Source organism: Colossoma macropomum, unplaced genomic scaffold, assembly GCF_904425465.1.
Source record: "Colossoma macropomum unplaced genomic scaffold, Colossoma_macropomum, whole genome shotgun sequence".
In the NCBI taxonomy this organism is placed as follows: Eukaryota; Metazoa; Chordata; class Actinopteri; order Characiformes; family Serrasalmidae; genus Colossoma; species Colossoma macropomum.
In genome coordinates this window covers 14,968,005-14,982,648 of record NW_023494801.1, presented here as the reverse complement: position 1 = coordinate 14,982,648, position 14,644 = coordinate 14,968,005, and the positions used below count along the sequence as shown (strand labels likewise).

The 14,644-nt window shown below is 39.3% G+C and overlaps 1 protein-coding gene across 1 annotated transcript in view; it reads right to left on the bottom strand.

Moving 5' to 3' along the window:
• gas7a (growth arrest-specific 7a) overlaps positions 1-14,644 on the bottom strand; it is a 39,187-nt gene that overhangs the window by 23,715 nt on the left and 828 nt on the right. The window contains exon 2 of the mRNA XM_036589824.1: positions 3,305-3,394. Coding sequence (XP_036445717.1) covers positions 3,305-3,394 — 90 coding nt within the window. The remainder of the gene's footprint in view (positions 1-3,304; positions 3,395-14,644) is intronic.

The following is a 14,644-nucleotide window of genomic DNA, read 5'->3' as shown; positions in this document are numbered from 1 at the left end:
CCCCTTCCAGAGGTTTAGCATTTGAAATATGAACAATGCTGCATTCATGCCACAAGCAAACTAACACTCCTGTGCATTAAAAGTAACTTTATTGTTAAACTTCAACACTATGATGTAACAACACTAGCCACTCAAACTCAGAGCCGTGTAGAGAGAGAGTCGCGTCATCTCCGTTCACTCCAATGGACCATTTTTTTCCAGGCGGATCATGGAGCCTCTCAATAGTTCCCGGAATTTAGCAGCAAATACTAGCAGCGCAGCCGAGTTGCAGCAGAATAGACCGGTTGTGGTGCACTTTTAAAGGGTAAGACATTTAAAGAATAAGTTTGTATATAATAAGCACATCTGAATCAAATTAACATGTATGTTAAAGTATGTCAGTGGATTATCCCTGATTAAATTAGTAGATTTAGGGAACATTAACAGATAACAGATTAGGCTAGGATACTGAGTAAAGTTTAACACATAAAGTTAACTATAAACAGCCTAGTAATTGTAAATTCCCTGCTCTCAATGTCATTTCATCCACTGTTGTTGAATTTTAGAAAAAGTCTTCTAAACGTGATTTTTTGCGGGGTGGGTGGGAGTTAAATATTAGTTAAATATAAGATTGGGGCACGAGCTTGTAGAGTGGTGGTGGAGGAGGTAAAATGAGGATATCGTTATCCATTTTGGATTTCGAGCTAATGTAAGTTATACAGTAAAAAGAAAGAGCTATTTTCATGATACGTCACTATTGATGTGGATTTAGAGCGCATATTGGAGACTTTTTAAAGAGTAAACAAATATAAGACTTATGGATTGAGTGTTTGCAGGCTTTGTGATCCTGTAGACTGTTATCTGTACATTATGTTGCAGTTTAGTTGATTTTGGATTAATGGCAAGAACCACGGGGGGATTCAACTCAGCCTAAAGACTCCCTACAATAAGGCAGCACCCCCACCCTGCACCCTGAGTCTCAGCTCCCTGGGTTTTGCAATTCTTTACCTGTTCCTTATTTTTAATAAACAAAACATTAAGCTTCCCAGTGGTGTGGCTTTTGTTTGTGAAACGTATGCAATGTCACGTTTTTGTTGTAATCTTTAGTGATGGTAAGTAATTTAGTAATTGAGCCAGCAGTTTTTTCTTCTGTCCGTGTCAGTGGAGAAACCAAACATTTTTACTCCTTTCTCCGAGCGATTGAAGCATCTCCATGCAGCAGAGCAAACCATGGTGGGGACTATATGCAAGGACAACATGGAGAAAAGGACACAGACAAACTGCCTGCCATGCTATTCATGGTTGAGTTCATTATAGCTTCATTTAATCAATCCATTGCAGTAAATATGTGCATAGTAAAAATATAAGATACATAAAACATGTTTATATGTGTACAAACAAATATAAATAGATGTTTTTATTATGTCCTGTCCTGTCTGGATGTGATGTGTTTTAATGTACCCTTTTTAATAGCAGATTTTTGCATACGCAACCCAAACAAATTCCTTTGGCTCCTTCTCCTGTCCTTTCAGAAAGTCACAGAGTTTACAGTAGTTATTAAGTCATTAAGATTATCCAGGCATTGGGATTACTGAAACAACCATTAATTAAAGATGTGTTAATGTTAGAAAATTAATCTGATCTCAATTTTGAAACACTCCTTCCCTTCCCCTCCCTGTATATCAATAAACATTAGGATATGACTGATCTTAACTACCTTACAAGTTTAAGAACATAATATCTATAATACTAAAAACTCAAAGCAATAAACAACGACAACACACTTTGAAACCATGTTGATGTAAACCCAACATGTCAACAAGACAAGTAACGACAGCTGTTTAATCCTCAAATAGTGGCGATTTTTACTTTAAAATATATCATATTGTTGAAACTACATACAAATGTTGGTTTTCTATATAAATATTGTGAATCAATGCATTTATTGACTGTACCAAAAGACGCAGTTCTGTCACTCTGTGTTTATGGGTTTAAATTGCCCGCAAAGAACTTCCTGGAACTATCTGAAGCGTGCGTAAATCCCATGACCATCAAGCATTTTGAACTTCCGTTGACGCGACTCTCTCTCTACATGGCTCTGCTCAAACTATTGGCAAAGCAATATAAGCATGATACTTAACAAAGCTTGCTGGTTTGTGTGGAGCATATCAGCAAGGTTGTCCTAAAATGTCACTCTGTGTTTCCTTTTGGATTTTTCCATGTGCATTTGCATCAAAACTGGTCTGCAGAGGAGAAGATTATAATCTGAACTTGTAAAGACAGCGGTGGGACTGGCGTCCAGCTTATACGTCCCAGACGTCTTCCTTTCACCCTTCTTTAATAAGTGCATGTTAGGTACGTTTCCTGAGTCTGCTATAATTTTTAAGTAATTAAAAAAACTGCTGCTCGTCTCACTCTGACTGGACTCATGTGATTCTCATTGTCATGGTAACGTCTACACTAAGTGGTACTCTACACATGCACATAAATTTGGACCAGATTACTTGTAGTGAGCATGTAAACGGAGATTTCCATCAGATTGTTGAGTAGAGTGAGCATATAAACACCTCAGTCTTGTATGTAGCAATAATTGGCTCCTTAATGGCCTTATAATTCAGAGGATCCAGTTACATTTGGGGGAAAAATGAAAACCAGCAAAACGTATTGGTTTAGAACACATTTGTGATACTGGCAACTTTTTGTACACTCCATTCATTTTTCTTACAGAGAAAAAAAACAGCTTAGACCTGGAGTTCCTAATATTGGCATGGCGCTGACTACAGAATGACAGCATGATTACAGAGGCCTATTATGTCGAAAGTGTGAATTTTAAACTTTCATTCACAATGTCACATTAGCGTTAATAAGTAGGAGTTATTTTAGTCTGATCTGAATTTGGCAAAATGTTACTGTACAGTCTTGTTTATATTTTTGTTAATGTGTCATTTTGTGACACTAATCAAATGTAAAAATGTAAGTGCAGACTTGAATATCAAAATTACATAGTTGATTACTATGTAATTAATCTAGGTGTAATTGTTATATAATTATGTAAAAACCCAAAATTCATTATGCAAATTCAAGGTATAAGGCAACATCAGCAACTTCATAAGGGCTTTGGCTCAAAGCCCAACTGAAATCGTACACCTAGGACAGCTTTTTCTCATTCAGTCCTTGGTAAAGGCTATGATGTGTAATGCATGGATGCATTGAGTATGGATAAAGGTAAGATGGATGAAGCTTCTTTCTCTTGCCCCTTTCACCTTCCATACATTATTTTCCCTTACACGTTATCTTTCTGTCACAACCTCCCCACATCTCTCACCCAGAAATAGTCGCAGTAGCTCCACTCATTGGGTTTGAGGAGTTGCTGCTCAGGCGTGGAATGGGGCAGTGGGAAAGTGACGAAGTTGATCTGCAGAGAGAGGAGAGAAGAAAGACAAAAGTTAAAGGCAAGGACAATAAAAAAAAAAACGAGTACTAGGCATACGTACATGAGATGCAAACTGTGCACAAGCCCTCCTTCTAAATGCACTTCGCAAGGTGCAGGGTTTAAAGAGCACAGTGATACGCTGGAGCCGCCAGCATGCTCAGGCATTCAGTGCTGAAGAGACAGTGGTGTTAATAAGTGGTATAATAATGTGGTGTAAATAAAAAGTTCTTTCGTGTTCTCTACAGGGGTGTAATTCTTCTCTTGTTCAAAAACAGTTGGAAAGCAGAATATGAGCGTATTTTGTGGCCACATCAAGGTACATTTTGCACTACATCCTCTCATATTTGTACATCTGGCCTAGAGTTTTAATAGTGTTATTCTGTGAGTAAATATTCTTTCAGCATGTGTTCAAAGCCTGGCCTCAATTTATGACTGCTGTCATTGTTACAGAAAGTCGCCCAGCAGCACACTTCTAAGACATTACTGCTAATTTACAGCAGGTTCTAAGACAGAAAATTTCATGCAAAACTGGCAATGCCAACTGCCCAAATTTTGATAAAATTGAACAGGATATGTAATCAGGTGCACACCCAAAACATCCACCCATTTTCCACATTGTTCACCACCCCCCCGTAATGCAAGTGTTGGACTCCAGTCCTTGCGGGTCACAGCACTGCAGAGTTTAACAATCTGTCTCACTGAACACACCTGATTTAACTCATCAGCAAATTAGTAAGGCCTTCAGGTACTGAATTCAAGTGTTAGATAAAAAAAAACAGCAATCTGTGCAGACACGTGGCCAGGAAAGACTCCAGTTTGACACCACTGCTGTAATCCATATGCATGAGGAAGTGAAATGCATTTTATGTGTGTATACATAGTGCATATAAGCTCATACAGTTTTGTGCATAATACGCAGGCAGAATCCATCCTATTTGCGTCTGAAACCGCTGAAAAAGACCCAGAGAGTCATAGTGCTTAAGAGAAAGGAACTGCTACATGATCTAAAACTCTAATCACAAGACTCACTGAATCCTATTTGCACTGAGCCTTTTATAGTTAATTATATTGGTGGCCCTGTTGATGCCATTCTAGTGACGATAAACAGGAGCAGTAAGTCTGAGACTACAGTTGAAGACAGATTTAGTTCAAGTGAGTGTGTGATATATGGAGTTGAACAAGACAGAACTGGCTTGTATACAGCTCGAAGGATGCAATGTGCAAAGGTCAGAGATTAGAGTGAGCCGGGAGGCGTGGACTGGTCATCTGGGCAGTGACCTAACAGTGCCAGAGAAAGCAAAGAAAGAGAAGACAAAGAAAAAGGGAGGAGGAGAAAGAGTGAGAGAATGACTTGGTCATACCTCAACCTAGCGTGGGAGGTATACTGCTGTAACAGTGAATGCAATATGATGATGTTTCATGGTATGGATTTTGCCATACTGTGGATATCGCAATAAGCTCAAAAACAGCCACAAACAGCCCCGCCTCCAAGACAAACTAAACAAGAGCATGAACAGCTTTAATAATTCTTAAAAACTCAACAAGAGAACACTTTTTCAGCCTGAAGCCGCCACTGCAGCACTAAGTGCCACTTGCAGTCACGCTCCTCGCAGCGCAGTAGTGTGTGTGTGTGCATGCAGCAAGTCTATGTGCAGCATGACACTAGAAAGATGTGGTGTAAAAGCAAAAGTGTTATGACAACATCTGCTTTGCATGTGCCATACATTTACAGATAGTTTGAAATTAATTTTTCCCCTCTTTTGCTGGACAATCAGATACAATCTTAACTGTTAAGAAAGACAAAGAAGGAAGAAGCTCAAAAAAACCAGCCGGAGTAGAGCAGCAAACTTAGCAAACCTGGCTGAAAGGCCTTTATTAGCTACAGTGAATATGCATGTTAGCATTTACACAAAGAACGTTTTTTTTTTTGTTGCAAACTGTCATGGTGTTTTTATAAGGTTAAGAAGAAACCTTGTATTATTTATTTAAAGGGCTGATACAAATTGCTATAATAATAGTTACTATTTTTTGTTGTTATTATGGTTTTAATTCTTTACTTGCTTGGACAATGTAACACCATACCATCATCTTCCAAATATCAGAAGATATTGTGATATAAAGTTGAGCACAAAGGTGCAAACAGTTTTATGCTTTAAGAACAAGTCTTGTATCTGACGTAGACTTCTTCTTAGGACCTTTCTCAAGAACAAATTTAAGAAAAAAAACTTCGGTGAAACTTTTTGGTAAGATATTGGTGAATGAGGCCCACTGTTATCAGCCATTCTAATGCCTCAACCTGTCTGTACTTTTGTCCATTTCGATGGAACAAAAAGGACTCCGGACACCAAACGTTTTGACTGATTGTTCACCTTTTTATGGCAAAATTGACAAAATTTGATCTTTCGCAAAATAATTCATTTAAAATAGTCAAGAATTCTTTTCTAATAATGATCTTGCATTCTGTTGTACAAGGCTACAGAAATAGCCAAGACAGGCTCAAACCACGCCATGCTATTGCTGCTCATTGCTGAGCAAGGAGACAATATGATCAAATGTACACACGGACAAAGCATGCACTCTGTTTGAGTACACACTCTTGGGTCCACAGCGTCTCCAATTAGCCTGTAAGGGCTGCAATTATGTAATGTTCACCATCTGCACTGCCTCCCTGCAACTGCCAAACAGGATGTTCCTTCTACCCAACACACACACATAGCGCTGTAAACAAATGGACCTCAATTCCCAACGAAAAAAGATATTTTGCAAAGATTTGTTAATGATTAAGACATGCTGTTGGCTTTGATTTGCAACCATTAATTAGCATGTTAATGCAATTCCCTGTATATTAATGACCCATGGCAAAGATCTGAATGGATTTTTGCAGAGGGACAAGTGCAAAACGTGGAGGCCGAGTGAGTCATCATTTCAGATTAAGAGTGCATGGCCAAATACGGAAGACTGCATCGCAAAGCAGCGACAGTTACTGTAAATGGGCCAGTGATAGTTACCGTTTGTAAGGAAATCCCTCATGGATTTCCTTTAATCATTAACCCATTAAACTGCACGTACCCGCATGTGGACCCAATCTCCAATTCCTCACTCCTTTAAGTACATAACTAATATTAGTTTTGTGGTAGTTATTAGTCTTAAAGGGCCCATATCATGAAAAATAAAAGAAATAAAAAGATGCAAGATGAGATAAAAGAGGACCCGGTATGTGAATACGTAAATACAATAAGTTTCAAAATGTACTAATCTCTTTGCAGTTTATACAGTCCATATATGGTAATGCACATTTTTTTTTAATATTTTAAATGAATTGTTCTTGTGATGTCACAAACATCAAAACATTTACTTACATCCACCTATACAGCCTACAGCAGTTTAGCCCCGCCCATACATATTGAAGTTATAAGGAGTGTTTTAGCCCAGACTGCTTTTTGAACAGCCAATCAGAACAGAGATCATTTACATACCAGTCTTAAAGAGGCACTCTGGCCAAATTTAGAAATTAAACCATTGCTACATCTTTTGTAGACATGTCTATTTGCCCCCTACAGTTGTGCCACAATAGTCCTAAGAAAGAGATTTTCCAGTTTAAAGACTAAGAACACCCCCTTATGATGATGTATCTCGAAGGTGGGAAGAACTTTTGACAAACCACAAGTACTTTGGAGTGAATGCATGAGGATAAGCTGTTTGAATTTTTTTCTCCTGCTAGCAGGTTAACGCAGAGGGGCCACTGTAAAGCCAAATATCACATCTGCATTTATTAGCCTGTATATCAGCACATTTCTTTATCGCTGTGGGAGGGATTCCCAAGGATTGTCTGACATATTTGGATAATGCATGTTGGGTATTTTTGTGAGAAAAGATCAATGGATGAAAATGCAAAAAGGTTACAAAGTTGTGAATTCTGCTACGTACATGAGTCTGAGGTACACAATGATGCACTGCAGAAAACCACATAACATTATAAATAACATATTAAATGCTAGCTTTAGGCCAGAATGCCCCATAAAGTTACAGTAAAAAAAAACAGCCTGTTTAATTGTCAGGTTGGAAAATGCTCATGTCATAATGTATAATGAGTATTTGTGGTACACAAAACCATACAAACGTCTTAAATGGACCACAGGAAAAAAAAATACAACAAAAACAAGATATGAGCCCTTTAAATTTATAACTGAATATTAAGTCTCTTGTTCAGGGAGTTGAAGCATTCCTAGTCAATATTTTATTGTCCTCTAGTCTATGCTTTTCTCAGTCTGCATACAAAAGCTCAGGCACCCCAAGTGAAATGATGTTTGTTTTTTATTTTTATTTTATTTTCACTTTAAAAAAATCAACAAAACATCATTTGACCAGGGATATTTAACGTATTGCATACGACGGTATCCACAATATTACGGTCAGTGACATTAGTACTATAACTTCTGCTCTCTGGACATTGGCCGTGACATGATCCTACACAGACCAGACTCTCATTTGCTTGCACAGTAACAGAACATGAGACAGATGTGCACACATACACACCCTACACACACGCTTGCAGCGCTGACCTCAGACTCTTGCACACTCGTCGCACTCTAATCGAAAGGCACATGGCTTGATTTACTCGCTCGTGTCCAGTCCCTTCGCTCATTTTCTGCCTGGGAGATCATGCTGATTATCATGGCCACTGGATTTTCCATTACAGCGCCTCTCCATCTATCATTCCTGTTGTTTAACTCAGCCTCTAATCCTGCCCAAAATGAGCTCATTTATCAGGGTCTGTCCCACCGCACTCCTGCACCTCTACACTGTCCCAGTCCGCCTTCAGCACTCCCCTGTCCACCACTGGGCAAGGAACCCCCTCTCTCAACTCTGGAACACAGTTCTTTGGGGAAAGCAAGGTCATATCTGTCTCTACCAGCTCTAGCATCGGCTCCCCGTGCCTGGATCCTGACTATGGCTGCATGATGTGGAAATAAAATAAGATGACTTGAAAAAAAAAATACCTTGGAAATGAGGAGTTTGCTTGGCTGTGTAATTAAAAATATAATGAATTTACATTGCATTTTCGAAGTAGTACGTAAACGTTATATGTACTTAAAAACATAACATTAACTCGCTAGTCCATACAGTCTATATGGAAACTACGTTGCAAAAACAGCCTGTTTTAAAATGACTGTTTTTGTGACGTCACAAAATTGACAGATATCCACCTATTCAGATTACTGCCGGTTTACTGCCACCCATTCACCTTGAACTCACAAAGTGTGTTTCCAATCAGACCATTTTCTGAATGAGGCATAATACAGTGCATGCAATCAGAACAGAGCTCATTTACATATATCTATTTTAAACATACAGTCACAAAAACAGTCATCAATCACGACACATACATAATACAATAATATTATGAGTGGACCGCAGAAAATCACTCTGCAGATCCAATATGTGTTTCTCCTGCAGTTCCTGCAGTTCACTGTAAACTTACCTTTAAGCAAATAGCATAAATTATAAAATCAGTTCTGTGAAAAATGCACAATAAAAAGAAATTTATTCCATTTACCAAAGTAATGAAATACATATAGCTACTTACAGCACAACATCAGTCACAATGTGTGTGCACTATAAACGAACATTCAGCATTCCCTGAACAGCTTTCTTCTATACAGGCTTACAAAATTTAAATCTAATTTCAGTTGTCCTATTATGGCAGCCCTTAGCGATGTATTTATCACATTAATATATTTACTTTGACATTAACTATTTGGAATGGACAGACTGATCTCAGGTCAGTCAGCCTGGTAGACGAGTGCTGTTTGTAATGCAGGTTGTTCTGACTTACCAGAGCTGAAAGCAGTACTTTGAAATTATTTTTATACAGCCATAAAATCTTCTTGTATAAAGCACGAGTGTCTATACATTTATGGACTATAAATTAAACACTCCACATCCCAAGTGTAATATTTATTATGAATTATGAATGGAAATTATAGAGAAAAAATGAATGCAGGCCTGTGGCAGGATGAATTACGCAAGCAGGTAGAAAAAATTAACCCACTGAACGACTACCAAAATAGCCTGATCTACTGTTATAATTCATGTGGCAGATAAGGATGTAACAATGCAATATTAAAAAACAGAACACAAAAACGACATATCAAAATGTAAAACTGCATTGCTGATAGGCCACTCCGTCTCTTCTGATGGGTCTCTTGGAAACCACTGTCAGTGATCGAAACTAGATATCTGGTGCATACTATCAGAGTAAAGGGAGTGGGGTTTAGGCTATGCACTCAAATGATGGGGCTTCTTTTTGCTTTTAAATTCTAGGATAGTCTGTGTAGTATATAATTAGAACTACCTGTAGAACCATTACATTTTAACACATAAAATAGCGCAAATCAAACCAGTACTCAGTACCTCAGTACTGAAATCATGCTGAATCTCAGAATGTGTTTTGTTACAACTCTAGTGATCTCCAGTTTGTCTTCAAGAATCAAAATGTCTGCACCGCAATAGCGACTTGCTCCATCATAATCTATTAACCAAAATATAAAGTGATGAACAGACCAAAATGAATAATGTAGCCGTCACTACATCTGATGCAGTAGTGTCTAGAGTGAGGTTATCAGTTTAAAGAACTCTCTTCTGATGATGAAATATTGAAGGTAGGCTGAACTTTTGAGACCTACAACCACTTTGGGGTGGATTTTAGGGGGCTGTTTGGATTTTTTTCATTAGTTGTTGAAGGCAGAAGTTAGTCAGATATTATTACTATTGTTACTGCTTGTATAACCATGATAACAGTCTTTAAATCATCACTACAATGGAAAGAATGGATGATTTAAACAACAAATGAAGAGGACTAAAAGCTATAAGCTAAAGTTAGCAAGGTAGCTATGTGGCCTTACCTCAGTTTGGCTCCTTTTCTCTGGTAAAATCTTGTCTCTGTCAGCCATTTTGTGCTGAATAAAGATAGAATCACTGCTTTCTATATGATTTTGTTTGCTGACCAAGGTAAGAGTTACACTAATGCCTGTTTGGTTGTATTTATTAGCCTACAGATTAGTCGCTAGGCTAGCAGTCAGGATTGGCTGACTGGGATTCCAGAGGGATTCTCAATGCAATGCAATTGTACTATACTATAATTTTAGGCTGGCATGCCCCCTGTAAAGTATTTTTACAACATGTAAAAATATGGAGGAAGATCTGTGGTTTTGGCCAGATGCATTTAAACCTGAACACAGGAACTCATAGCTGTTTGACAGACTCTTTAGACATTACTGACTGAAAGATTTAAACAGACAGGAAATCTGCATCATTCTGAGAAGGTTACCATGCAGGATAAAATAGGAGCACAAAGCTAAGAGCACAGAATATTCCAACTGAGGGGGTATTATCAGAACGTTTGACTGAGGTGGGCAGGAGACCAACTGTTGATGAGCCATCACTCAACCGCGGCTGGGGCACATCAGTCACGAAGGGCTGCACTCACAATAGGGGTTCAGACACAAACAACAACACTGACAACACTGCAGACACACAGTGAGCGGACAGAGGTATGTGAAGAATGGACAACGTTCTATGTTTGAGTAAGCAGATTGGTTGTGTGCGGTGCGGGTCTGGCGCGAGCTCATGAACCCACTGGCCTTTTCTTTAGGTGCACTGACTGTGCGCGTTTGGAGCCGTTTTTCGCTGAACAGCAAATACCACTGACATAATGATAGCATGTAGCATGCTCTGGGGACACAAAACCGCAGAGCAAGCCGGCGAACAAACCTGGAGCCCCTATTCAGCCAGCGTTTCTCTCAGTACAGCACACGCAGGCAGGCAAACATATACTCAGACGCAAATGTACACATCCACACTCCATCGAACACTGCAGATCTCAGCCATTGCTCAGGCTGTAGACCGCTCGGCCTCTGTTGCTAAGCGACAAATTGCTTTCGCTGTGCAGGCAGACACTTCTTTCCCTTCTCACAAAAAAGCACAGCAGTTCTCCCTCACGTTCTACGGCATCACCATTTCTCTTCGCGCTCAGCTGCCTTAAACGTCAGCCGTTAGCTATTACACACAGTGCCCATCAAAATAAAATCCTGATACTGTCTGCAAGCTGTCTCGTACCTTGAGTGTTTCCCAGACTAATGTGAATATGCTATATCTGCGGTGTGCAGTTGATTAAATTTACCTGTTGCTTCAGCAGCATTGACTTCTATTGTAAATGCATTTTAAGTCAAAGCATTTTAAGTTCTTTTACTAAGTAAACATGTTGAAATTATTGTACGTGCGAATCTATGTCGCACTGCCGATGCAGAAGATAAAGATTAGGTTATAAGGTTAGAAAAATGCTGGAGTACACCTTTAACCTCTGTTCAACATGTTTGCAACTGAGCAACAATTGGATTGAAGGGAATTAAGCCTAATACAGTCTAAATCTCTTGGGCTGTTTAAAATGCCTTTAGTTTTTACATTCACAGATCACACATGCCACTAAGTCTGCCTCACCGGGCCATGCAAGGTGAGGAGAAGGGGACAGGCCTGGCTTCAGCCCTTGGGGCCAGTCCCTCTCTAACCAGCCCTTTGCCACTGTACTGATCGAGAGCGGTTTTGATTCGGAGGTTGTCAAGGAGAATGGCTTGCCGAGCCAAGCTAAAAATACCTCACAATGTTTGGCAATGGAGGCACGCAATGCACGTAATCAGGACCACTACAGAATAAGACACTTTTTGATAAGATGTCTTTACTTTTTAATGCAAAACATTGCCACTTTTTAATCCCTTAGCATTCCAGGTTTATGTCATACTAAGTCTTATTTTTCACTAACTCCAGGGACTTGCAAACTATTGAAGCTATTCTTAGGTTACAGAAGTATATAAAAAAAACTTTGGGCCTGTCGGCGAGGACCCTTTGGGACCCTTTGGGACCCTTAACGGCTCATGGCTTGTCATTAAGCGGTTAATGTAAAACACTACCTCCCTTCAAACTTTAGACCTCTTTAGTGACATTTACTGATATTTGCAGTCATGTTATTGTAGCATTTACTTTTATGCTTATAATACGTTATTTAGATTATGGAAAAAACATGCTTATTCGCTCACTAACACTAACACACTGACATAATTGACTACTTGGGTCTCAAAAATTAATATCAAATGACACCAAATTTTATGACATTTGATAATATCAAAGCAGTTAGATCAATAATAACTCGATATAGAATATCAATGTCAATGTTCAATTTCTATGCAATTTCTGTGCGTGGAACACTGCTTTCCAAGACTGTGCTCTGCAGGATTTTCTTCAGAGCAGATATGAAGCGGTGTTTCACTACCCCTTCATCATCTGTCAACACCTGCATATTCAAAGAAGCCAGAAAGTAACACTGAACTGTATGTGTTTCTCTGTTGGAAAAAAAAACTGAATGACTCTCTCTCTCTGTCTCTCCCCATCTATATTTCTCTCACCATCCTTCTTTGTGTGTGCGTTTCATTTCAACAGCCATTAATCACTTCTATTGCCTTTGTCACCATGGAAACTGGACTAGCCAAGTCTTCCCCAGTTTCCCTGGGCTGCTGCTCCCTCTCCCAGGGGGCGGATATACGGCTTTGATGGACAGCTCGACTGCCCTATGAGCTTTACAGAATTCCCCTCTTCCAAAACTATACCCCCGAAGTCCTGTCCGGCCCTTCTACCAAACGGCATCCCTCATAACCCCTCCTTTCTATTTCGCTCTCCTTTTCGCAGTCTTGCTCTCTTTCTCTCTTAGTCAGTATCACAGCATAGGTTACATAATAGCAGCCTGAATTATAGCCTACACATAAGCATTCAGAAGAATGTAATTACAGTGCTGAAGAGATCCACACGAGCGTTAATTAGTCATCTGTGCCTTTTTATGAAGACGTCTCCCCACTATAGATAATCAGAGCAACGCAGGTGCTGTAACCCACACAAAAAAACGTTACTTTAAATATGTGCATTCATTTTACATTAATAGAATATGTTACACAATGATAACTCAATGGTATCTTTCAGTTTGCTAACTTTTTGTGGTAACTGTGCTGATGTTAAGGATGCTGTGATCCAGCATTTCCTCTTCCGATATCCGAACTCAGGGTATCGGTCCATACAGCGCACAGATCTGATACCAGGGCTTAGTTAAGGCACTTAAGCGGATAAATCTGATGGTTGTAAGCGTGTTGAAAGAGCATTCAAAGTAATCTCAGTCAAAACTTGGTAAGGTCTTCTGAGGATGTAAGTGAATCTTATACCTACTATTTTCATCATATCTTCATTAGTATAACGTTGAATTTGCATTTGAACCATATGTTCTTTTTCGACCCGACACCTTTTAAATTACTATTACTGGCTTTACAGACTGAGTCGCATCAGCACACACATGCCATATTTTAGCATTTTTTTCCTCCTTTTTTTCCTTTCCTGCTACTTCTTTGAACTTAAATGAAAAAAATTTGCATAGTGCAGCTTTAAAGTAAAGATATTTTATTCCAAAGGATTTGTAGCATTTCCATTGGTCCATTCATCACAAAAATTTCACACAGTATGAAACACGCTGCTGTTGAAAGATTTAAAAAAGGGAGATATATGTAGTTTTTGTGCAGCGATGATATTTTATTCATTTGGAAATGCATTTGAATCAAATAAACTCAATGCATGATTATTTTTTAATTGTGAAAAGCAGGCAGTTTCGCCTCAAATTCAGAGGAAAACGGCAGCTGGAGATGAAAGAGCACTGTGAGAGAAACAGGAAAGGGCTGTGCAGAGAAGGCCCAATGTAAATATATGTGTATGATGAAGGCAGTTGGATGACCTGCGGCACCTGAGGGGGCAGCATTATTCGACCTTCTGCAGAGCGCTTTATTAAGTGTATGCGTGGATGCGGGCACATTACCTCACAGCCTACGCCAGAGCCGCAGCCACACATCACACACGATCTGCCTCACGGCTGCTTTCGCAGCACGCTCGACTGCAACACGGCTACTATATGAGCCCCTATTGTGTGTTTTTGGTATATCTCACTTTGCAGATCCAACAGAACTGCTAACATCAAAGTAAGAATTAAATATATACAAAAAGCTATGCTGAAAACCAGAAGTGTCATGGCAGTGAGCCATGTGTGTGCATGTGTCAGAAGAAATGAAGCTCCCACTGTCAGCATCAGCCATGTCAGATAACAGAGCTTTTCAGAAGCTGCCCAGCTTGTGTTGCCATTCAGAACAC